We start from the raw sequence: 26,576 nt of genomic DNA, 5'->3' as shown, positions 1-26,576 counted from the left end.
TAAAATTGCTTTATCCAAATAGTTTTTCCTGAACTTCTTTAGCCACTTGAGAACGTCAGAACACATGTCTAAAAACACCCTATTGGAAGAATTTAGAACACAAGAGAACTGAGATTTGTATATCAAAATGCAGTAAATTCTAAAGAAGACATGCTATCCTCCCAATTCTCAAAGAGTACATGGAAGATGAAACACAAAATAAGGTTTTTTGATGATTGATTGGCACTTAAGTCTACACACAAGCTAAATAACTGATGAAGACTGCCTGAAATCATAGCAGCTGTGATGCAAATTCATGTCCCAGTTTGCTGGCCTTTCCAAAGTGAAGATAAAATTTGCTAAATCTTGGAATTCTAAAATCATTTAACACTCAGGATAATTAACCCTAACACAAAAGTATTAGTGGTTTAAAAAGTATTCCTAAGAGTAGAAAGAAAAACGGTTACAAATTTTATATATCAATATGAAGGAAAAAAATGTCACAATAAGGAAACTATGGCTAATATATGCCAAATTGTTTAAAGTTGCCATTTAACAGAAATGATAGGCCAAAGGCTAATAATAACGGCACCTCTTGACCAGTTAAAAAAAGAAGATCTCCCTCCTCCTCTTCACACATATGTATCTGGATCACTGTTCGAATTGCTGCTTCAAGATAATCTCTCTCTGGTTCTGGAGTATAAAAGATCTCAACAGGATGTGTGCGGCCAGGAATAGTTAAGAGAGGACAGTTATCAAAGTAAATCTGGAATTTTCCCGCATCTAGAGTAGCACTCATAACTATAACCTGAAAGAAAACAGTAAATTACTTGAGTCACCTTTAAGTTCTTTCATGGCCTCAAAGAAAAAAAACAGAAAAGTACTGATTTACTGTTCTATATACAGTTATAAAGAAAACTATAAAGATCTTTAAATAAACCACTTTAAAAATGAAATATAGAAAGACTGAGGTACAGTAAAAGCTTTTTATTCAAAGATATTTAGAAATATCTATTTAAGTAAGTAAATTACAATTACCTTGAAACATACCAAATGAAAGTTTGTGAAAGAACTAATGGAGAACCACATTAATGTCATGATTATTGCTACATTTATTCAAACAAACATGTTTCCACATGAAAGAAAAAGAAAAAATGCAATATTAACTAGTGGACCAGGTGTAAATTTTCTCACTTCTTCCAAATAATCTTTAATACACACATCTTTAAAAAAAATCCTAAAATAAGCAAGGATCTTCTATACTTGTACAAAGGCAGAGCAAAAAAAAAGTCTTTTCAGGTACAGAACTTCATGATTATGCGGTCACAGCCCCATACAAATCATATATCATATAAACTAATAAAATTTTACTGTAAGTCTCCCTCATACATCATTCCACTAGAATTCTTAATTCTTATTTTAAATGAGATTTCTCCACTGAAACCCTGACAGCTCATCCATAATTTTTAACAGTGATAGTACTTATATGGTGCTTGTACAGCACACATACTAACAAGGAATGATGAGATGATGAGTTTTAAGTTTCAAAGTATGGTACACGCACACAAGAAAGCAAAAGGGGGAACTTCCTAAACTATGTGTCAAAAATGTAAAAAAAAAAATATATATATAAACTATTCAGACAGTTTTAAGACCTTAATCAACATAATAACACTGGCCAAGGTACAAGTGGTAAAGAAGGGGTTAAAAAAAACCAAAAAAACCCCCAAGAATTCTGAGGAGTTGATCGTCCTGGATGTTTATGTTGGAAGACAGACATAAATCTGAGGGATAAAAACTGATCCTTTAAGGAGATGTCTGCACTTAATGATGAATAGAGTGACTAGTATGATCAAAAAAACAAAACAAAATGTTAGAATATGAAGAATCAGATGGGTTAGAAAAGAGAGATTTGGTTTAAAAATACATTACTAAAAAGTAGGAGAAATATAAGTGAAGTTTAAAATGAAGCCACATCAAAGTAAAAACATAGGCAGTACTTGGACACTACTTTTAGAAGTTGTTTTTTAAAAAAGCTGATTAATGATCAGGATATTTCCCACTTTAATACATGCATACACACAAAATGAACTAAATGGGTAAAGAAAACTACTTCACCTTTGAGTCTGATCTTACAACTTCTTTTAAAACACCCATGAGAATATCTATAGCCAGTGTTCTTTCATGAGCCTCATCAAGAATTATCACACCGTAACGTTCCAGGAGGGGATCGTTCATGGCTTCACCAAGTAACATCCCATCAGTCATATACCTATATTCACAAAGAACATGTTGGTCAAGGTTCATTTTAAAAGAAAACTTGAAAACAGAGAGATGAAACAAAGACATTTGGTAAATGAAAACTAAACTTCTTCAACCAGGTACACTGATGCACACCTATAATCCCAGTGACTTGGGAGTCTGAGGCAGGAAGATCTCAAGTTCAAAACCAGTCTCAGCAACTTAGCAAGAACCTGTCTCAAAAAAACGAAAAAGGTGTAGCTTGGTGATAAAGCATCCCTAGATTCAACCCCCAGCATGGGTATGGACAAGGGAAGACAGGACTTTCCCCCAAAAAATGTTATTTTTTCAAGATTAATTACAAAATTAAGCTTCAAGAGAATGTCTTAAGAGCACACACCAAACAAGCTATACATCATAAAATCTTCTCAAATACTGCAATGTACTGAAAAAAAAAATATTGCTGATTATGGAAGGCAATGACCACACACGCTTCACACAAATGCCAAACTGGACACTTAGATATAAATGAATTTCTTAAAAATAATCTTAGACGTAAATATTCATCCTGCAAAATAAAACCAATAAACCATTTTCAGCTGCTTTAAGACATCACACCACTAAAATGTTACCACATGCAAATGCACATTTCAAAAAAGTAAAGCCCTAACAATTCTTAACAAAGCTCACAGGCTCAGGTTCTTGGTTGAAAGGGGCTCACAGAGAATACGTCTAACATTTTCCCACCTGAAAAAACACCTTAATGAAGCATAAAAAGAAATCATTCATAAAGGTTTTAGGACTGAGGGGCAGCAACAGCACTGTGGAAATGCTGGTACGTAAGTGGAATATAAAAGGCAAACAACATAAGAATGATTAATGAACTAAAGAGAGGGAAACCAGGATTAGGAATGGCTCAAAAGAAGGCAGTTAATATGGAATCTAAGCATCATAGGAAAAGCACCATGTAGATTAAGTATCAGCCATTCATTCCCAGTCCATTCCACTCTGCTAACACTCATACAAAACAATTATATCCTTGGTTTGGCCCATGGACAAAACACAATACGCCTTTAAATGCTGAATTCACTGTTCATTCAGTAAATAAAAGCCCATGATTTTATTTACAGATTTAAAAGCAGGAGAAATTATCTGAAATCATCATTTATGATTTCATCCTCTGGCTCTTTTTTCATGATTAGTCTAACCTAATCTTTCATGAACCAACTTGATATTTTTAGCTAATGCCATCTGCTGGAGCAGTAAGTTCAGCAAACTGGCAGGCAGTGTACAAGAGAAGTGAATCCCTCTCTTTACTTCACTAAAACTTAACTCTAAATTTAACCAATTTTTTGGGCAAACAAGTCCATTTCGTCCCAATTGTATATTTCCTATCTTCTACTTTGGTGGTGTTATTTTTTAAAAACCAACAACCTGGACTAGGTAACATATTACCTACAAGATTATTTTATTAAGATTGTGAAAGAAAAAACACTGCCAATTAAAATATGACTCAATGCCTTAAAGTTAGTCCAACACAGTGCATGAGTCAGCTACACTATGGCCTCTAGATCCTTTGGAATTTCTTTGATCTATTTGAGGACATTTGGCAGTTTGTGCCTTTGGATGTATTACTGACACAAGGCGGGCAATCCTCTTGCACATTATCTCAATGGCAAAACATAATCCATTTGTGGGTAACTTCCTTAGTTTCAACAGAACTAATTTGTGGCTTTAAAGAATAAATGTTTGCATTCGAGCAAATACTATTTTGCCCAAATACTAGAAAATTTATATCCTATCACTGTTTCTCAACTTTCCAGATACTCAATAGCTAGCTATTCATTCAACAGAGACTCCTAGGGTAACATTTTTTGAAGGCATTTTAATTAGCTAATTCAGTATGTGTAGTCCCAATAACTAACAATACTCAAATGAAGCGATAACATATACAGCCAGATCAAGTGCAAGCATTCACAAGCAATGGGAACCACCAAAGTGCCATCAATTATAATGATCCCACATAAGATATGCATCAATTTGGACTTTAAAAATGGGGGAGGGGGAAATCACAAAACTAATAATACAACTTGAACTTGAAAATTTCTTAAAACTCTTTAAAAAACCACTCTGTTTTGATCTTTTTTCCTCTGCCCATTTCTCAAGCGTTAGGCAACCACAACATGGAGATACACAGAAGCATAGCCATTCTTCTGCATTTTTCCTAAGAGGAAATGAATATCACAAATCAGTTAATGGAACTATTATTTGTCATGCTTTAATCAACAACCATGTTTATTATAAGTACTAAATTAAATGGTCAACCACATTCAAACCCTGTCTTTCAGATTCCGGAGAAAATTCCTAATGTTTCCTCAATGTTAATTTGATTAATCACCCAGTGATACAAACCATGAGATGCTGCAGTTAAATATCTCCTACATCACAAAATATGTGAAGTTTACTAACAAGTGAAGCTTGTTGTATGAACAACAGATTTTACAAAAAATGGCAGTTCTAAGGTTGGAAGGTCAAGAGAGTCAAATGTGCTCTTCTTTTCCAATGAAAACACCTGAATAATAGCAGTTAACTTTTCCAGAGTCTCAAAACCAGTTAAATAGCTTATTAAAACTAGTTTATATGTTATATTGATTCCCAATCTTAGGTGTACTATGATAGCACACGCCTACACTAGCACACTTGTCCTAAAAACTACTATAAAAACTACGTAAAGGAACACACCTACATGTATGTATATCAACAAAAAGGTACCTATAGAAAGATATGACCAAGTTCTAACCTCTGGTACCTAGGAATGTGACCTTATTAAAAATCAGAAATTTTGCAGATGTAGTTAAGTTAAAATCTTCCCATGAGATCGCAAACATTTATGGTGCTCTCTAAACCCAATCACCCATATCCTTAATGAAGAAATGAGAGGGAAATTTGAGACACAAAGAGTAGCCAGGTGAAGATGGAGAAAGAGACTGGAGATACATAAGGCAAGGAATAACAAGGACTGCTAATTGTCATCAGAAGCTAGGAAGAATCATGAAATGAAAGGCTCTTCTCTCAGGATCTCCAGAAGGAACCAACTCTGTCAATGCAATGCTTCTGAATCCCTGGTCTCTAGAATTTAAAGAATAAATTTGTTAATTTAAGACTAAAGCAAGAAAAAAAAAGAGTCCTTGATCATTTGCTATACTGCTAAATTTAAGAAACCCTTTGCGAGAGAGAGAGAGAGAGAGATATCGAGATCAATCCACCTGACACATAACACATAAAAGACATAACAAGGAAGATATTGGTGGTCCTAAAAGCCACAGACCATTTCCCTTTACCTTAGTCAAGTTTTACTACCTTTCTTACTAGTAATAAATATTTACCCAGGCTAAAAGATGAGTCATAATTCTAAAGTTTTAAAAATGGATAAGTAAACAAAAATGCTATAAGACAACCAAACTTGAAATGATCTATTCACGTAAAGACATACAAATTATCTGCAACTTATTAGAAACAGAAAACTTGTGCCTCACCAGAATTACTTAATCAAAAATTTTGAAGGTGAGGCATAGCAATCTGTTTTAACAGAACTGTTAAATTCTATACACTAGACTTAAGTCTTAAACTCTTGCTAAAGTTTAAGACTTAGTCTAAATTAATAAAGTTAAACAAGAGGCAGATTAAACAAATAGATACCTAATGTAGCATCAGACTCCCTTGAATTAACTCATAATTCAGATATTCAAGCACTGTTTAATTACCGAAATAAACCCAAAACTCAAAGTGCTGATAGCACCATCCTAGCTTAACAGTATTACAATCACTACATGCAGAAAGAGTAACTACAAGCTAACCAATTCTGATCCAGCCAGATGACATCACCAATTCTGAACAAAGCATAGTAATGCATTATATCCTTCACATATATTATTTATAATTTTGTGCTCATGTATTTTTAAATTTTTGAAACATCCCATTCCTTTGGCTTAAGGAAAAATCACAAACTAAGAAAAACATTCATATTTTTCTAAATGAAAATCAAACAAGGGCTGGGGATATAGCTCAGTTGGTAGAGTGCTTGCTTAGCATGCACAAGACCCTGGGTTCAATCCCCAGCACTACAAAAAAAAAAAAAAAAAAAGAAAAGAAAGAAAGAAAACCAAACAAGTCATTTAAAAATTTAATAATAAACAATATATATAAATTATTCCTCACTTTAGTGTCAATGACTAAATGTTGCAACTATGAGTGGAAAAAAATTAACTACACAGGGAAGTAAGGCCCAATAGCTCAATGTTATGTTATTTGGTATAGGTGGCAAAAGGAATGGTAAGAGAAATTACCCTAAACCTTATGAATTCCTCCCCAACCAAATCCAGATTGGGCAAAGATGCTTAAAATAAAAACACAAAAGTAGAATATAAGAATCAAATAACTTAAAACAAGCTTGGGCAGGTTATGTTGTAAAGCCTGGGACATCATATAAAGCGGTAAGTTCAATACTTGATCAAAATCAAAAGTTTTTTCATTACCTGTAAGAAATAAATGACAACCTGGTCAAAAATTGCAATTTATATCCAAAATGCTATTTTGTTAAGAGCTTCTACAAATCAGTAAGAACCAACCACAGAAAGATAAGTAAAGAAACCAAATACCAAATTTTATCAATTGTGTGATACTGTATATTGTCAATTTTCTGAAATTTGATATGCATTTCAAAATACCACCTTATAAACTGCTGCCAACCAGATAGCAATCCTTCTCAATAAATGAAAAAAGCATCAGTCTCAGATCCCAAAAATATACAAATGGCTAATACATACCTATAAGATGCTCAATTTCATACAAAAGAAATGCAAATTAAAACTATAAGGAGACTACATTTTTCACTTACAAGATTGACTAAAGATAAATTTTACTAAGCTATATCAGGAAAGGCAAAGAAACAGACACTCATCTGCTCATTCCTTACTGGTGGGAGTAGATAAAATCTTCATGAAGGGCAATCTGGCAAAGGCTGATAAAATTCAAGCAAAACCTTTGATCCAACCAATTTCACTGAGGGAATTCATTTCACATATGCCAATGTGTAAAAACTGTGCATACAAAGTTCTAAGAGGGTGCTGAGGACACCAACTGTTTCTAATAGCAAAAATTGCAAAATATTAACCAATCAGATTAGTCAAACTAGAAGACAATAAAAAATGCCAAGCAACCATTAATAAAAAACAGTGAAACAACTTGATATTACTGTTCTAGAAGAATCGAACAGCACAAAAACAAAAAATCTGTTCTGAAAATCCTAGTCAGTGCTATTCCCATACTGTCAAGAGTTTGGTTGCCTTTCAAGTATAGACTATACTCTGGTATAACTAACTATGCAGATAACTCAAAATTGCATCTAAAGATCTAAAACATGCATCCACATCACCCAAAGAAATTCTTGGATGACTTCAAAGGTTGGCCATTTTCTTACTGATTTGTAGGAGCTCTTAACAAAATCAGCACTTTGAATACTAAATGCAATTTTTGACCAGTTTCTCATTTGTTTCTTGGCCATATTGTTTCGGATAATGAAACTTGCATTTCTATCAACTACTGAACTTACCACTTTTATGACAAATTACAAATTATTACATTTGACATGAAATGATAGCCTCTAAGCACAGAAAAGAGAAATTCTACATATGAACCTTAAGTATTGCATACTTTAGAAAAAATGAAAAGATGAGCCTCTCACACACACACACAAACTATCAAATGTGGAAGACAATTCTTAAAGATTGCAAGGGGTCTAGAATTCTAAAATTTCAAAACTGAATTCTCTCTCCTATTCCAGAAAAGCAACACTTATGTATTTTTTTAAATATTCCGAGTTAAAATCCACCTTAAGAACCAGATTTTTTTTTCTTTTTTGAGACAGGATCTCACTAGGTTGCTGAGGGCCTTGCTAAAGGAACTAATTTTTTTTTAGCAAAATTGAATTCTAAACAAAGGGCCCACACTCAACAAAATGATGTTGACCCAATATTAATAAACTGATGTATAGATAAATTTTATATTAAAATAAAAATAAACATTTAAGGTATATATAAATTTTCTATCTGCCACTGAGTTTTTAGATTAACACACTACATTATAGTTAACTTGAATATGTATCATAAGACAGAATGGTTACAGTCAGGCCCCAAGGCCCCAATTTAGGATGGTTTGACTTTATAATAACAGGCTTACTGGAATGTAAATTAATGATATAAAAGATAAACTTTGATCCATGTGAACATAGCAGTTTATGAAAAGAAATTTTGGTTTTGAATATTAAAATCTCCTGATTAATAGCCTAACCAAGGTATAGACATTCAGACAAGGCACATTTATTTTATGTGCATGTGTATATATATCACAACCAATTAAAAAAAATCAAACCACTTCTTTGGATATAAATATGTCAATGAAGACTCAATGTATTTAACACCATATTTCTGGTGAAAAATAAATATTCTCATCATAATGATTTAAATCATAATTCATACCACTGTTTTCCATAATCAACATAAGGACACCATAGTAACTACTAGTTCAAAGTGACTCAGCATTTCAACAGGACCCATACATTCCTATGGATGTTTTACATAGGCTCAAGTTCAATTTGACATTCTCAGCAACAATATTACACTGTAGGAGCAACACCATTCACCATAACCACAAAAGCACCATAATACTGATTACGGTAAAAACTACTGTATGTAAATGATCACAAGGAAGATGTGGTATTTTGAACACCTTGGAATCTCTTGTTTTACTGTTCTAAATACAATAAACTAGACAAAAAGAATATATCAAATACCCTTTGCAACATGTATGGATTCATTCTTAGCTAAAATGTTTAAGACACCAGAACTTAAACCTCTGTTATGGCCAACAGCTAAAATATATTTAGTTATGTTTCAGAGCCAGATACCAAATCAAGCAAAAAAAAAAAAAAAGAAAAAAAGCATAAAAAAAATCAATGATAAAAAGTAAAGCGACTAAATTTTTTCCCAACATTCATTTCCAACTCTTCAAACTTTCACAAGTGTTGAAGGAAATGCCTTCACCTTCTCCACAGCACTTACAGAAAGCTGAGATGAATGTATCAATTCTGTTCAATATTTTCTAAGATGTCACACTGTGCAAAGAAAGCCTTCTAAAATTAATCCCTTACAAGTGTATAAGTTTATACACAAAAGAGTAGAAAATCAAGTTAACATCTGATGAATTAACAAAAGCCAAAAAATTTTTACTTCTAGGGTAATAACTTTCTTGTTTCTGTTTAAGAACTGCTTAAAGTGGTAACCAACCACTTTGATTTTTTACTCCCATAATGTAATTGCTATACTTGAATGAGAACAATGTCTACCCACATAACAGATGTTCAATAAATTAGTTTGTAACTTGTCTTTAAATTACCACACCTGTTTTCACTTCTGACCTCAAGCCCTAGAAGAATATATGGCTTCATTCATTCGACAATGTCAAGTTTGAATTCAATTAACCCTTCTCAATTACAATTCAATTACTGTGTTAAAAGGAACTTCATTAAACTGCTTTTATAAGTTCCTTTCTTGTTTTTATTAGCTAATTAATAAGAACCAATAATTTCTCAAGCTGGAAATCTCCACTACCAGCAGCAATGCTGGGTGAAACACTGCTTGAGTATCAGAAAATTATTCTTAAGGGTTACATACAAATTAACATGAATCTCAGAACAACCCCATAAGGTAGTTATTATAATTTCCATCTTCTGAAAAAGCAGTAAGTACAGGAAGGTTAATTAATAGTCAAAATCATACTGCTAAGTGGCAGAGCTAGGACACAACTTAGGTACTGTGACCCCAGAGGCAGTGTTCTGGGATCTACTTACTTTCAGTTCTCATCTCAAATCATCTATTTTTAAATGAGGGTGCCTGTTGAACAACCACTCTGAAATTCTGTAGTAGTCCTTAAACAGAACTGCTTCAGTTTATTGTTTCCTGGGGCACAAAAAGAATCTGCCAGGAACATGAAAGAATCTGCTATGGCCATGCCTTACAATGACAGTGCCCACCATAAAGGTTAATGCACCCTCCAGCTCCTTACTGTAGTAGTGTTTTTATTAAGCTTGTGTTTGTTAAAATACTCTGGTATTCTCTTTCATCTTATTGCCTACAAAGATTAATTTATTTAGATTAAAAACAAATTCTACATGTTTATGATCCAAATTGTATGGAAACACATTCTTTAGCTGGTCTGTTCAAAATTTATCTCACTCAAGCTTTCCAAAGGACAGTTTATCACACCCTGAAATCCCAGACTGTTCATCTCTCTAGTCATTCAATTACATTTCAACCATATCTTCTTGTCTTTACCTTTTCTTGCCTTTTTAGCAGTTTGCCCTGAAGTTACACACCAGATAAATATCTCAAGGTGGTACACAGTCTTACAGAGCTAACACACATGTTCTCTAAAAGCTGCTCTGGTTCATAAACTTTATCTCAGATGGGGTCCTTGGTGTTGTAAAATTCCAAATTTCAAATGAATCTGACACCCCAAATGGAAAAACTTAGGGAGGGAAAGGCAAATTATATATACTATACCCCATCTTCACAAAAGAAATTTTAACAAAATCAGAGAAAATGTCTTTTCATGAATCATCTATCCATTTGTCATGACTATGCTTAAGTCATCCAAATTCTACAACATAGTGACAAAATTTCAAACTCCTTTTATGACTTTAACTTCCTCAGATTAAAAAGGAACAAAGGTTCTATTTGTTGTGTGTATTGCAAGTACACACAGATACAGACACAAACCCCATTCCCTGTGTTTATGGTTTAATGAAGCAAGAAAGACCAAAAAGGCTATCTTCAATCATTTATACATGGTACACAAACTAGTCCTTTAACATCTTAAAATTGATCTGATATGAAAAGGTTGACTTAGACAAATCAGTTGGATATTTTACGAATATACAGTAGATATAGGACTGTAGGACCTTCTCAAGTAAAAGGTCATGATTTTTTCCATTCAGAAAACAAAGTTTAAAAAACAAAAAAAAACCCCCACTGTTACATCTGATTGGAACGCACTCACCCTGCACCCCAATCCCTGTTCTGGCTGGTACTACTTTTGTTTTAGGCCTTGATTTAAATACACACTTCTCTTTTCCAAATTGAATTGAATCCTCAAAGCACACTTCCATATATTCTATTTTGGACTCTATCTCAATTGAAAATTTTATATTTATACTTGATTTGCTTTATGGGGACAAGAACCAGATTTCTTTTTTGTTACTATACCTAGCACTGCTCAACCTACACAAAGTACTCAATTAAATGACTGAATGACTAAGCATTACATGGTACATAAGTGGATTGCCTTGATATCAAAACACCTCAGTAATTTTGCAGCTTTGGAATAAAACAAAAGGCATATCCCCTAAAATAACAATGAAACTGGCTACCAAATTAACAACCAAATATTGTGTTTCTTCACAGGCACAAGATTATCAAGCCACTGTCTTCCCTAAAAATTAATCGGCTCAGTGGTAGAGCAATGCCTGGCATGCTCAAGGCTCTGGGGTTCAATCTCCAGCACCACAAAAGAACAAACAAAAAACTCATCTGCCTCAAAAAAAGTGATGAATTTCTTAAATCATGTACAACTGCAAATGCTGGGGATATAGCTCAGTAGGTAAGGTGCTTGCCTTGCATACACGAGGCACTGGGTTCAATCCCCAGCACAATAAATAAATAAATAAATAAATAAATAAATAAATAAATAAATCCTGTAGAACTCCAACTACAAAATGCTTCTTAAAATCCACAGCAGAAGTGCTAGATGCCATCGATACCTTCTCCTTTCCATGAGAATGAATTAAGATTTTTACTGACCAGTCACAAACATGGCATGGCATCATTGTGTTTTGCTATCTGGTCTTCTCTTCTTTAGAGCCATCTCGATCGGGCTGCCCCCCCCCCCCAATTTCTAACTAAGACAGCAACAGGAAAATAAATATGTTGCATAAGTTTAAGAAGTAAAGGATGGGAACAAGCAAATACCTAACAGAACACAAAAACCATTTAGCAACTTGTCCACTGGGACTGAGTAGCTACTAGGACTTCAAAACCAGAGTACGCACTAACTTACATGAGATCTGATCCTCTGAAAACAGCACAATATTAGACTCATCATCTATCCATATGTATCTCAAACCATGAAGAAACTACCTTGGACTCTGTGTACAATTAAAAAATACACCAATGTGGCTATTCTCAAAAAAACTCTTAAATTCTGAGTCCTTCAAGCAGAATCTTCAGAGATTATTTTGATGAATGCATTCTTCCTACCCAATTAACTATATAACTGATTTCAGTCAGTTACAACTTTAGATGTTTATAACATGTGGGTTCTTAATGGGTTGATATGTGACTATGAAATACACCAAGGGAATCATAAACCACTGTTCTTAATGAAGTATTCTTATTAGTCAAAACTGACATTAGTCCTCTTCATATTAAATAAGAATTACACTGGAAATTTTAACGTTTCCTTTTAAAGCAATTTAAAATAATATATACCCTTTTACTAATATAGTGTCACTTAAAAACAACACTGGTTACTCCCTACCTTAAGGAGGAACATTAATAAATTTACCCTGTCTGGAATAAATTTTCTTGAAGAGGTTTAGTTATACATAATCTTTGGGAACTGCTCCACAAGAAAACATCACAATGCTAAACATATGTTTTACTTATGTATATTTATATTGTCACTCCCTACTAAAAACTTAAAATCTTGCACAAGCGTACTCCCTAATAGACAGACACACAAACACATACACACCTCTAATACTGGTAACTTTCTCACATTTGATTTCTAAATTCCAATCTTAACTGTACCTTGCCCAAATATGATACAGCGAATCAAATATCAGAAAGGTATGCCTACTAAAGACAAGTAAAATTTTACTCTATTTTTTTTCAAGTCCTAGACATTATCTGTACTTTACAGTAGTATCAAATGAGCTATGATTTCACATAATTATTGTCAATTACAATGTAATTACAAACAACCAATAAATAATGTGATCACTAAGTTTATTTAGTTAAGATTAAGATTTAAACAAAAAAAAATACCCTTATAAATCAAAGTTAAGGAGACCAAAGCATTTTAAAGCTCAATTGCTCTTAAAAATGAAATTGTATATCAAATTCTACTGAAACAAAATATATATTTCAAAAGACTAGAGGAAAACTGGACACAAAACATGAAGTGATTGAATATTTTGTTTGAAGGGATTTTTTAAAGTTGTGACAGTTATATTTTAAGAAAATGAGACACCGAAAATATTTTAAGATGAAATCATGATACCTAAACTCTGTTTCAAAATAATATGAGAGAGGGAAAATACTGGGATATAGGTGAAACAAGGTTGAAGATGCATAATAAACACAGGGAGTTCACTAAACTAGTATACTTCTGCAGACATTTTTTTTTAAATACCTATAAAATATAAAATTTTAAAAAAAGAGACAAGAATCTCATTTATTTCCTAATCCTATAGATGGATACAGATAGATCCATCAACAAAGACTCATGTCACTGACCACGTAACATTTTGTTCCAACATGTCTTTTTTTAAAACTTTGGGAAATTGCATTGTTTTTTTTTTTTTTTTTAGAAAGAGAGGGAGAGAGAGAGAATTTTAATATTTATTTTTTAGTTATCTGCGGACACAACATCTTTGTATGTGGTGCTGAGGATCGAACCCGGGCCGCACGCATGCCAGGCGAGCGCGCTACCGCTTGAGCCACATCCTCAGCCCGGGAAATTGCATTGTGACACAGGTTTTTTGTTATGTTTACAGTACTGGGGATTGAACTCAGGGCCTTGTACATGCTAGACAAGTGCTATACCCCTGAGCTAGATCCCCTAGCCCTGTGAGAAATAGCATTCAAATGACACAGAAGTTAGTATGAAAACTTCCTCCGGAATTTATCCAGACCTTAAGCACTATTTCATGGATGAACTTCACAGTACAGGCAAATACCATGACCATGACAGCCTTGAACTTGCAATCTCAGCCTCCAGAGTAGCTGGGATTACAGGCATTTGCCACTGTGCCCATCAAGAAATAAGCTTTTTAAATAACTTAAATGTCATATAAATGCAGATAAACAAAAGCAATAAGGAAAAAAAATGAGATTTTTAAAGAAATGACTATCCGGAAATATATACCACTTGTGCAGAATGCAACTATATAAAATGAAGAAACATTTTTGTCAAGTTAAAACATTCAAAAAGACCAGTATGACCACATGTACCACAGCTATAAAGAGGAACCAACACACCTTCAGGTGCCCTGAGTACATTACATAACAAGATTTGGCCTTTTAGTTCATTATGTATGCATATCAAGATCTGCAAAATTAACATTAAAAGTCCCTTGCCTACAATTAAATCATATCCCATCTTACTCACACATCATTCTTTCTAACATTAGCTGTCCTTCTACAAAGATAAATCCATTTTTTTTTCTTTTTGGCAAGACTGGGGGTTGAACTTGCGCCCTCATGCAAGCACTCTACCTTTGCTACATCCCCAGACCACTAAGATATATCTTACTTTTCTATTTCTATCATATTTAAATGATATTTCAGAGCATGTCTACTAAAACTACACATTTTATAGGAACATTTTCACTTAAGATACAACCTCAAGCAACTAAAACCTGATCTGCCAACTTCAATTTCTACTAAAAAGCAACATATATTATAACCAAGAAAAAGAATCCACATTAAAATGTCACCTGAAAAGTCAAAGGTGGCCTACTTCGAACTATTCAAATTTTAAATTTTTATAACTTGAGTGTCCACTTGCAAAATTCTTAACAAGTGGCAGAAAAGCTACAATTAGAAAAAGCATCCATTTTTAAAGATAAAGTACTTACTTAAGGATGGTTTTTTGCGCTACTGCAGTCTTCAAATCGAATGGAATAACCAACTTCCTGGCCCAACATCACATCCATCTCATCAGCAACTCTCTGAGCCACGCTCATTGCAGCCACTCTCCTGGGTTGGGTACAGGCAACTCCTCTCTTGGGTCCCGGTAATGATCGCATATACTCCACACACCACTGTGGAATCTATCAAATAATTTCACATTTAAATTAATTCTATTCTGCCACATATCAACTATGTTTAATATAAAGCACTTTTATCTCATTCCAATAATTTAAAATAAAATTCAATTAGGCAAGTGACAGAGAATTATTTATAACAAAAACTTAACATATCATAACTCCTTTAACATATATAATTTAGATAGAAAAATATCCAAAAAGAGGTCATGTGTAACAAGGATGTGATGTGATTACATTCTGTGCGCTAGGTCCACATAAGCTTTGCTTGGTATGCTCACCAGTGTTTAAGTGGTCCCATCATTAACTATTTGTCTACCCAATGAAAAAAATCCTACTTGAAACAAATTCTACTTAATAACAAAAATGTTAATTTCCAATAAGTACAGCATCAAAATTCATACAATGAGTTACAATATGCAGATACAAGTAGAAAATATTCCCTTGTTGCACAAGTATCTTTTAATTCAATTCAAATTCCGTAAGCCAGCAGAAGCCAAATCCTAGCACCTACTAGTACTCCAATCCATCTTTCAGGAATGTTATGCACAGTGGCAACACTTTAGGTACCATCTTTAAAGTAATTACCAGTCTCAAATTCAATATGGCTTACAGCAATAGCGCTTCGCTGAGTAAGGTCAATCAAGGGAAAATGGAAAGAGAAAATCTCAACCACAAGATGGTTGTCAGGATGACAGCATATTTCCTTCCTAATTATCCACACACTCATAGATTCTCTCATTTTATGGTTCTTCTCGACTGACTTAACTGTAAAAGAACCATGGGAAAAAAGCAAATGACCATCCCATAAAACTGGAATCTACTGCTACAAGGACATGATTTGTCTTCACCAAAGCTTCCAAAAGCCTATCAGGTGCTAATGCTATAGAAAAAACAAGGGGTTTTTGGGTACACCATGTGTACAATGACATCTGATAACTAGTATTGATTATTGCATTATTATTACATTTTAGTTAGGTTACTTTTTAATTTGGAAATAACTTGTAACTGGAGAAACAAATGAAAGATGATTATTTTGCTTCTCAGACAACATAATAATATTTCTACATGGTTTTAAATGAACAAAATACTTCACTAAATTAGCAGAGTCTTCCTGGTATTGCAAATCAACAGACCCATGTTAAGTGGTCTTCTTATGAGGTTTTAATTATCTACCCTCATTTTACCAATCCTCAAAAAGTACTGACTTACAAATTAAAAATACTTAAAATTAATTCGTAATTCTTAAGGCAAGATTATTCACATTTTTAAAAATTTCACTCCAGTGAAATTGATAATTTAAAAATATATAGTTTTGGTTAATTTAGCAGTTCTCTTTTAGAACTCCTTATACTGTTAAAATAAATGAGGATACCAAACAATTAATACATTTATTGTATTTGGAAGTTAAAACTGAAAAGCAGCTAAATTGTTTACTAATTACTAGTAACAACCTATCTTCTATTTTTCAAATGTATATTTTTCAAATAAAATAATACTTGGCTAGTAGAGCACATTTTATTATTTTTACATATCTCTCATGTCTAGCTTATTGGAAGAAACCTCAATTCTGTCTCTACATTCAGTATGCTGCAATATTTTGTTTTGTATGAAAAATACTAAGAAATTCTTGGACCCTGGAAAGGGTTTCAGAGATTTTTAAGGGTTCCCAAAACAGCTTATGATAAGGCATCTACTCAAACTTTCTAAGGAAATATAATTTGGAAGGGATGCATATCCTGAAAGATGTGGGCGACTGGTCTGCTCAAAGTAGGCATCTGCTCTGCTCTTCCTTCCTCCACTTGAGGCTATTTTCCCAAAACCTAATCCTTGTTTTATATATTGTCCTGAGTAGCCTTTTCTATTCTCTTAAATTCCAACATTGCCTGCAACAGAACAAAGTCAATCCTATAACTCTAGCTCCTACCCCCAAACCTGGTAGTCACATCTCCTTCTGAATAATGAATATTTTATTGGTATCTCAAATTCATCAAGTTCAAAGCAAAACCATTTCTCACCTTCCTTCAAGTTCTTTTAATTCTTCCCATGTCCCCTATTCAGTGGCAGTAAAAAACAGACTCCATTCTTTGTTCCTCATTCCCACTAACCTTGCACACAAAGTCAAAACTTGTTAGGATCTCCTATATGGTCTTTCATGACTGAACATTTTTAATAAAAATTTGTGTCACTCCCCTCCAATTAAAAACTCTGATGGCTTCCTTACCTATGGCAAGAGGTAGTAAGGCTCAACCTAGGGCTCCAGTCTCACCTACCCCACCAACCCTTCACACTAGTCAAAGTGTGCAGTGTTCCCTTCTCTAAACTTGTACCCTCACTCATGTTTTTCCTGACTGAACTAGCTTTAATTTCTCAAATATAGGCATAGTATGTGCACACCAAGCACAATGCAAAATGTCTTTTCTATGGCTCTTTCAAAAGTTAAAGTCATTATTTCAAATTATGTTTGATTTCATTTTCTGATAGGCAGGGATAACCAAAACAACTGCTAAGTACTCTTTATTAGGTTAGTGTCCAAGTTTGATAACTATACTAAAAAGCATTTGGATGAAATTTACTGATTTAACTTTCTAGTTTCCCTTTCACATCCCCAAAATTCCCTGCAGTCTTCAATATTCACACAAAGTAACCCCTGAAAGCAAGTGTAATCCAAATAATCACAAGCCTCTTGTGCCTTGAATTGATTAAATTATCCACACTAACTACTAATAAAAACTCCTCTGAACCACATCAGACCACAGAACAGCAGTATGAAATAAATATAACTGGTTATTGAAAAGGGACAAAACTGTTAATGCTGAACTTACCTAAATCCAGAAACTATTTAACCCAGAGCAGCCCACTAAACCAGAGTTCTCTCATTAATCTAAGCCACATTCTGGTCCTCCATAAAATGTGATTACTTTCCCTGCAGAGTTGTATATAAACTTAAAATGATATAATACATGTAAAGTACACAATGCCTGATTAATTAACAGGTGTGTTAATATTCTGCAAACCAGTAAAACAGTTGATATAATTATTTAAAATACTCTGACAATGCTCCATTTTGTCCTATTGTATTAGATGTAAAACATCTATAAAAAATATAGTATGTAGCATTTAATTAGTATAGTGATATAATTAATTAGTATTACATTATTTCCAATGTATCTGAATGCACATGTGTCCATTTCATTGAAATATTTGCAAATTTAAAAACATGGGACTTAATGAAATAGATTAGCATAATTAAGAGTTATAGACTTGCACGTTTCTAAAACTTTTTAAATTTTGTTTAATTAAAAAAAGGCTACAGTTTCTTTTCCTAACATCAGCACTAAGTTTTCCTTCACTTGAAAATAGTTCTCACTAAAGTTCAGTCTTCAATAAAAGCTTTTCTATTTTGGTTGCTGTAGTAGTTTTCGAAAAGCCTCCATGAAATACTCAAATTGACTTGCAGTCCATATAACTTAAAAAAAGATAGTTAACCTCACTCAGGGAAACACACACACAAATTAAAAATTACCCCAGGTTTATTTTTTTCACCTATTAGATCTGTAAAAACTCCAATCCAGTGATACTCCCAAACATGCTCACACTTGCTTATGGAAAGGTAAACTGACAGGTTACTTATGAAGGGAAGGCAATTTGGCTACATGTATTTTAACTGCAAATGATATCCAAGTTTCCATTTCTACAAACATACCTGCCCATGTGAAGCCTACATATCTATTAACAGAAGCCCAGTAAATAATGACTCATCCAGGTTTGAAAAATATCCTAGATGTCTTATTAGTTCTGGCATGAGGTAGGGATGACTGCATATGCCTTCTACTTTGTGAAAGAATAGGTAATATTCAGTTCCAAACAACTATAATAAAAAGAAAAAAGAAAAAAGAAAAAGTAACTCACCTGTGTTGTCTTACCAGACCCAGTCTCGCCAACCAGCACAAATGACTGATGTCTAACCAGGATATCTGTAAACCTATCCTTGTATTCCCAAACCGGGAGCTGAAGTCGTTTCTTTAGAATATCATAGTATCGAGGTGTATGGGGTAAATTGGTGAATGGATTAATGCACTGTGGAAGTGATGTGTGTCCTGCATGTCCAGTGTGTGTTGAATGAGCAGAATGTGTTGAATGAGCCGAGTGGGAAGCTTTCAAAGGTGGTAATGCAGCACTGATAAGCATAGCATTGGTTGAAGCTCGCAACTCCTTCTCCTTTTCTTTTTCCCTCTCCCGCTCTCGATCTCCTCTATCACGTTCTCTGTCACGATCTTTAGACCGATCTTCACGATCCCGGTCTCGATCTCGTTCTTTCCTAAGAACAAAAATTTTAGAATTCAGATTCTAAATTTTAAGCATAATGTTCGAGGCAATATTACAGTCATAAGAGCACAAATGTTCACTAACCTAATGAAAAAATTAATGTAAAATTTCAATGAATTACATAACTATTAGAAATAACAATCAAGAATTTTCCACACTCCACCATAAACTTTTTCCTTCCTTGATGATGCCTCAAATTATCTTACTACAAACTTCAACATAAGGTTAAGACATCCTAAGGAAAAAAAAAAACTTCCTATTTCCACAACAGAAGTCAGAGACTGCAGCTGGAGTGGGGAAGACAGAAATAAATTGGGCAAAAGAAGACAGCCCCACAATCTTTCCTAGAGTCTCCTTCAAGCTGCACTTTGCTTTAAGTTCTAATGCTAAATGAAAAGAACACAGTACAATGTTACACACAGTATCACAAGTAATACAAATATGAATTAGAGGATTATCTGCAAGTTTGCTTTCTTAATTATACTTTCCAGTACTTCCTCAATTTTATTCAGTAAGTGTATACTGCTTTACAAGAAAAACGAAAATTCTAAAACACTTTTATTCCTTTGCTTTCAGTGTCTACTCTTGCATTTAGCCTTTGGGGATAGTAAAACACTGGAAGTAAAAGGTAAATCCGCATATACTGGCCAACCATAAATGAAATAAAGCAGAATTAAAACTAGCTTCATCATTTTACCGCTGTTTAAAAAATGCTAAAATTATGCAGGCAGCCACTTTATTAAACTTAGGCCAGTTTTAAGTAGTCAATTATGATATCTACTTCTAGTTACTAGATTGTCCCAATACGATGATAACCTTAACTAATCTAGGTGAGGAAACCTGACAAGCAGCAAGACAAAGGGCTGTATCTGGTGGCCTCTGAGGGCCTGGTGACAGAAATAAAATAATCTTTCCTTGCTCATTTTACTAATCCACTTTATTTCAGACAAACTCCTATAGCAAAGAAGGAGTTTGTAGCAAAGAAACTTGCCACGAGGTGTTGGGACCCAGATTAAAAATAATGAGGACCAACAGGAAGCTAAATGTGTCATTGCTCCTTATTCACAATACACAAATGAGTACAAGTTTCCTGTGCTGTAAGTATCAGTAGCAGAGAAAGAGCAGTCATTCTCCATAATGGTACATCAATGGGGCAATAGTAAATTCTTGACAGACCAAAGATAAAATACTAAACCCAGCACTGAGTCAGAATGGTCCATCTACAGAAATGGTAGGCTGACCAATCAAATCGGATCCTTTCCTTCTAAAAGTATGCCATTCTATTCCATTAAAAAAAAAGACTTAAGGGGGAAAATCCTTGTTTTAAACAGGTGATTTTTTTCCTTCTTCCATTTCAATGTCCACATGCTACAGAATTATAGGGTATACAAGCTAGAAAGTTTTACTCAAAACCAAAAGAAAATGTGAAAAATGACTAACCATAAAATGAAGTCTCACAATTCAAAATTTTAGAGTCCTGACCTATCTTTGAAATATGCTATCAACTACCTGCTTTCTTTCCCTCCTTCTACCTTATCATAGTGCTCAACATATTTAATAAGCATTCATATTAGCCCAAAATGTGGATGGGGAATAGTTTACAATTGGGCAAGCAGAAATATGCTCACCAAGTGAGAAGCACTATAGTCACAAATAATTCAGAGTAGCCATCTGAAAGATAATGGTACACATAACTAGAGTGAACTCTTTAAGAACATCTGGTCTAAATGAAAAGGATTGTTTCTAATACTCATACCATCATGGGGGAGAAAAGAAGGACCGAGAAAAGAAAATGTTTAATAAATTCCTCTTGTACTTCTCACATAATATCAGATACTTAAGATATGGACCAAAAATTCAATAGTTACAAAACTGGGGGGAAGAGGGATTATGGAAGAAATAAACTATGTATTACATACTCTTGTAGTCCTGTGCCAACAAAGATTGGTTTTCAGAGACCAACTTCATCCATAGCTTCATTAAAAAAAAAAAAAAAAACTCTACAACACAGGAAGCAAATATCAAATACATTCTGAAGACACAAGATTAGGAGCTGACCAAGAAATGAAGGCAATCATAGTATAGAAAGAAAAGGAGTATAACCACAGGTAAGGCGTAAGCCTCAATTTATTAATTTGCATAGTGAAAAGTATTAGTAAGATTAAAGTAAGAAAGTAACAGAGAAGACTTTATAGGGTCATGGAAAAAAGGAAAGAGGCAGATGTAGAAAACAATTCAATCACCTAGAAATACTGCCTTATGGTTCAAGCTATCTATCTTCAATAGGATAGGAAGAATAAAAATTAAGTCTGTTAAGTGGGAACTTAAACCCTCTGCTTCATAAATATGTATAGGCTTGTACTTATGCATATTTTCTTCTTTAAATATGTATTTTTGTCAAGCACAAAAATTGTATGATTCTATACACTTTTTCAGCTCAATTCTGGCTCAGCACTTAAGCTATTAATGCCTTGTGAGGTATTGAAAAGATTAAATGAATTAACACGAGAAAGTGTTGTCTAACTCTGAAAATGCCCAGTAAATGTTGGTTATTATTAAAGTTTTTTTTTTTTTTTAAAGTTAGAATTACCATGTTAAAGCCAGGCATGGAGGGACATGCCTGTAATCCCAGTGACTCAGGAGGCTAAGCCAGGAGGATCACAAGTTCAAAGCCAGCCTCTGCAACTTAGCAAAACCCTATCTCAAAATAAAAAATAAAAAGGGCTGGGGAAGTGGCCCAGTGGTTAAGCAGCCCTGGGTTCAATCCCTGGTATGGTGGGGGGTGGGGGGGATTTAAAATTCACGAGGGATAATAGGTATTAAAATGCTGCAAATGAAGATATAAGCTGGTCATCAAAATCAGAATATTTTGAACACACACAGTTTTTCTGGCAATCTTATTTCCACAAGCTTCCAATCCCATGAGTGTGCAAATATGTATACATAAGGATGTTCATGATACTTTTAACCTATAAAATGACAACTGCGAAACCACCTAAACAGCAAGGAACAGGATACTGGGTAAGTTATGATATACCTTTACAAGTGGAGTACTACACAGCCAATGAAAAGGATAGTTACTGACATCTGAGCAAAACTAAAAGCACACAATAGAGATTCTACTGATATTCATATTATACTTCATAGTCATGAGTAAAAATGCCAAGACTGTCCAAAATTGTTCATCACAAAATGTTTTTCGAAGATTTCCAGGAATTTGCCTTTTCTGTTTTGTTTCTGCAACTTTCTTCACCTATCATATAGGACTGTCATAAAAATGTGTTTATACATGTAAAAAGTCTGGAAGTGTCACGTGTACATTATGTGCTCTATTTGTATTATATCAATGTATATAATAAACAACCAATGTATCGATCAGGAAATATCGAAAAGCCAACATCTAGTGTGTTTTCCACACTTCATAGAGGTTTGTTTTGTTGTTAGTAACATTATATTGAAGACTCTATAGGGTCATGGAAAAAAGGAAAGAGGCAGAATACGTAAGAGACCTATAACTTCTCCACCTGCTCCCAAACAAAAACATGCCAGGAGTAAATAAACCCTTATATAGTATACGAGCAAGAACATGGATGGAATCTCCCACTAAATAAATGACCCTCCCTTTTTAGTACTAGAGAAATGGGACAATCATGTTTAACAAAAGAGTTCACAAAAGTGATATGCCTGTGCTCTCAAACAAATATGCCTCCTAACTATCAGCACTAAAACACAACGACAACAACAACAACAACAAAAAAAAAAACACTACAGGTTTGTTGGTCATTCAACAAGTTACTTAAAATTATCAAATGGGGGAAATTTGATATTTCACGCCTTGAGCCATAACAAACTTCAGAAGTCCACTGCTAAAGAAAACTAGCCCTGTGAGAAATAGCACTCAAATGACACAGAAGTTAGTTTGAAAACTTCCTCCAGAATTTATCCAGACCTTAAGCACTATTTCATGGATGAACTCCACAATACAGGCAAATCTCAAATATTATGGGGAATCAGAGACCCAAAAAATCCACTTAGGATATCTGTTTTGGAGCATTCACCTAAGTGTATCATGAGACTATTAATCCCAAGGAAAGCCCTTTTAAATGGTGCACATACACAATAAACCTGATGAGTCAATTCTCCAGTATACTTTGATCCAACCTGACCTCTTACTGGAGATATTAGCTGCATCTTAGCCAACGACAAGCAATTTTATTTTTACTTGAAAGGAAATCAAGAACCAAGTGTTCCCTGCTTTACCAACCTATTATAAATGTCACTAAAACAAGCTGTAATGATTCTAAGTACAGTATCAGACTGTGTGTCAGAGAGTGGAAATTCAAAAAGCAGCATTCCAGATTCCACTATAAAACTGTTAACTTGCACAATCCACTTAACTCCACCCCGTCTGCATTTCTCATTTCTTGAGTCTCCATTTCTCATTTCTTGAATGGAGTTGATTATACTCTTTTGAAAGTTGTTTCCAACTCTAAGGGTCTGTGACAGAGCTTAAACGTGCTCATGTTATTATGTTATTATGTTATTGTATGATTACTATACCTAATATCATAATTTCTAAAAAACCTACAAAAATAAAACAGCATAAATATTTCTGTATTTACAATTAAATATACGTTAGGTATCAAAAAGTACATCCCATTCTGATTTATACTCCACCTTGACAGTAAAGATTACGTGGAAAACTGATGAAATTATGCAAGGTATTTGGACATTCGAACTTTTGTTTGAGGTTTTTCTTTTTGCCTATTACCCAGAGAATTCTGCTCTTCAAGAGTGAAAACACACACTGACTGGACCAGAAAATGACTGTGATACAATTCCTCAAGTTAATTGCTAAATTCCTCGGTACCTTTAGAGAATGGCTAAGGAAAAGGAATCCGGAACCCTAAGAATCTTGTATTTCTCAACCTCCACATGGCGATATTTTGCCATGAGCATGACAACCACTTCTTGAATAAGTCTCCGTATTTCAAAAGCTCCTTCAAATAAAAACTTAGGGGGGAAAAGTATGCCTGCCAACTCCTAGCCCTAGCACCGTCTTCACCAAAGCAGGAAATAAAGGAGATGGCGGGAGAGTGGGCGGCAGACGGAAGTTTGCCTGCCGTCTACTCCGAAGTGTTTGAATGGACGGAGGAACGCGCTCTCCCGCCACGCTGCGCCCCTAGGCTCCGGGACGCGGCCCCCGGCTCACCAGGCAGCCTTCCGGTGCCTTCCTCCCGCAGGCCTCCGCTCCCCCTGCCCCCGGACTCCGCGCTCAACTCCCGCAAGCCCGGCCGCAGCCCACACGAGAACCCACGCGCTCCCCGCCCTCGCGGCCCGGCGCCGTCCCCTTCCCAGGCCCTCTCCCGGCCCTCGGCCCGGAACCCGGTGCCCTTGGGCGCGAACGCTCGCTGCGCCCTCCCCCACCCTCGCCAGGCCTCAGTCGGGAACCGAAGCCACGAGGTCCGCGCTCGCTCCCGCTCCGTCCAAAGTGGCTCTGGCAGGCTGGGCCTGGCGGAGGCGGCGCCCTGGTGGCCGCCACAGGCCTCTCCACCTTCCGACCCGGCCCAGCCAACATCCGTGGCGCCCTTGCCGGCCGAACCGGCGCCGCTCCGCCCGGACCGCCACTGAATGGAGCCCCAAAGAAAACAAAGGCTCGGGCTCTGCGACCTGCTCGGCCACGCCGGTCGTGGCCCGCTCCCCGCCCGGACCCCAACAAAGCCCGAGCCGCTGCCTCGCGCCCCAGGCCTGGCTTACCCATCGGTCCCCGCACGCTTCTTGCCGGAGGGGTAATCCTCCCCCAGGTCCAACCGGTGCCGCTTGGACATCTTCGCACTCTTCGAGCGAGCGGTTAAGAATGAAGAAAGGAGAAAAAAGCTGGCGGCTGTATCGGCACAGTGGAGGACAGCGACTTAACTCTTGGGGACCCCCACCCCTCCCGCTGCAACAGCCCACACCGTGCTGCCGGAACCAGGAGCTAAAATGGCGGCGGCGGCGACGAGGGCTGGGCCTGCGCGCGCGCTTCCGCAGCGTGCGTGCTGAGCGTGCGTGCGTGATGCACGCGCACGCCACCCAGAGGCGGGGAACTGCGGTCCCGCCAGCCACAGGATTGGTCAGAATATGCTCCTCTCCTCCCGCCCTGTCCCTCCTCCCCCAGCTTTGAGCCAGTCGGAGCCGCTGCTAGGGCGGGGATGCGCCTGGTGGCCTTAACACTCCATTTCAACCTCTCATTTGGGAAGTTGAAAAAGTACAGTCCTAGTTAGGAAGGCTTACCCATCTGTATCTCCTAGATTTAGGAAAATCTGAGATCCGAGGAGGCTGAGAAACTGATGGTGACCAAACAGCCAATAAGTGGCAAAGGCAGAATTGGAACATGGCAATGCAAATACCATCCTTCTCTTTCTAGTTCGGCGATGACAGGAATATACTTCACCTACTGAAAACAGCATGTAGAAAAGTCTCAATTGGTACTGGCACTGGAGGATTTATAAAATAACTTGCTGGGGACCAGATCCACCCCAAGGCCTGTAATTCTCTTCTGCAAGCTGGAGGAAAAGATATGGACCTCAAAGGAAGAATTTGTCAACCTGCTAGAAATTTCTCCCTTGGAACACTGCTCAGGGGATTCCCTGGCTTTGAAGATAATTCTGATTTTAGTAATGAGATGAAAGCATAGTGTATTAAGTGTTTGGTCATACTATTAAGTTCAATATAATATTCCCTTTCTCAGGATTTGAAATAATGGCATCTGTTATGCAAACTATTGGGAACAGTCTCTGTAAGGGAAGCACAGAGGAAAACCCTTTGTACTGTATTTTGGTTTTCCTTTTTTATAAAAGCTTTTGTTAGTTTTTTAATTTGTTCT

The 26,576-nt window shown here is 35.7% G+C and overlaps 1 protein-coding gene and 1 pseudogene across 2 annotated transcripts in view; both read right to left on the bottom strand.

Moving 5' to 3' along the window:
* Nucleotides 1-499: 499 nt before the first annotated feature.
* LOC308640322 (ATP-dependent RNA helicase DHX15-like) lies at nt 500-25,703 on the bottom strand (annotated as a pseudogene). The gene is made up of 5 exons (XR_014024284.1): nt 25,469-25,703; nt 19,295-19,703; nt 15,194-15,388; nt 2,098-2,251; nt 500-787 (listed from the first exon to the last, which is right to left on the bottom strand). The product of XR_014024284.1 is annotated as an ATP-dependent RNA helicase DHX15-like (transcript).
* A 300-nt stretch (nt 25,704-26,003) lies between these two features.
* LOC308640321 (ATP-dependent RNA helicase DDX1-like) overlaps nt 26,004-26,576 on the bottom strand; it is a gene marked incomplete at its 3' end in the record, with an annotated part of 36,984 nt that continues 36,411 nt past the window's right edge. The window contains 1 exon segment of the mRNA XM_081312280.1: nt 26,004-26,144. Within this exon segment, the coding sequence (XP_081168406.1) occupies nt 26,004-26,144 (141 nt within the window).

This window comes from Spermophilus citellus, assembly GCF_964194105.1.
Source record: "Spermophilus citellus genome assembly, contig: SCAFFOLD_175, whole genome shotgun sequence".
NCBI classification, from domain to species: domain Eukaryota; kingdom Metazoa; phylum Chordata; class Mammalia; order Rodentia; family Sciuridae; genus Spermophilus; species Spermophilus citellus.
Note: the sequence above shows the minus strand (reverse complement) of the source record. Positions and strands in the feature narration are given on the sequence as shown.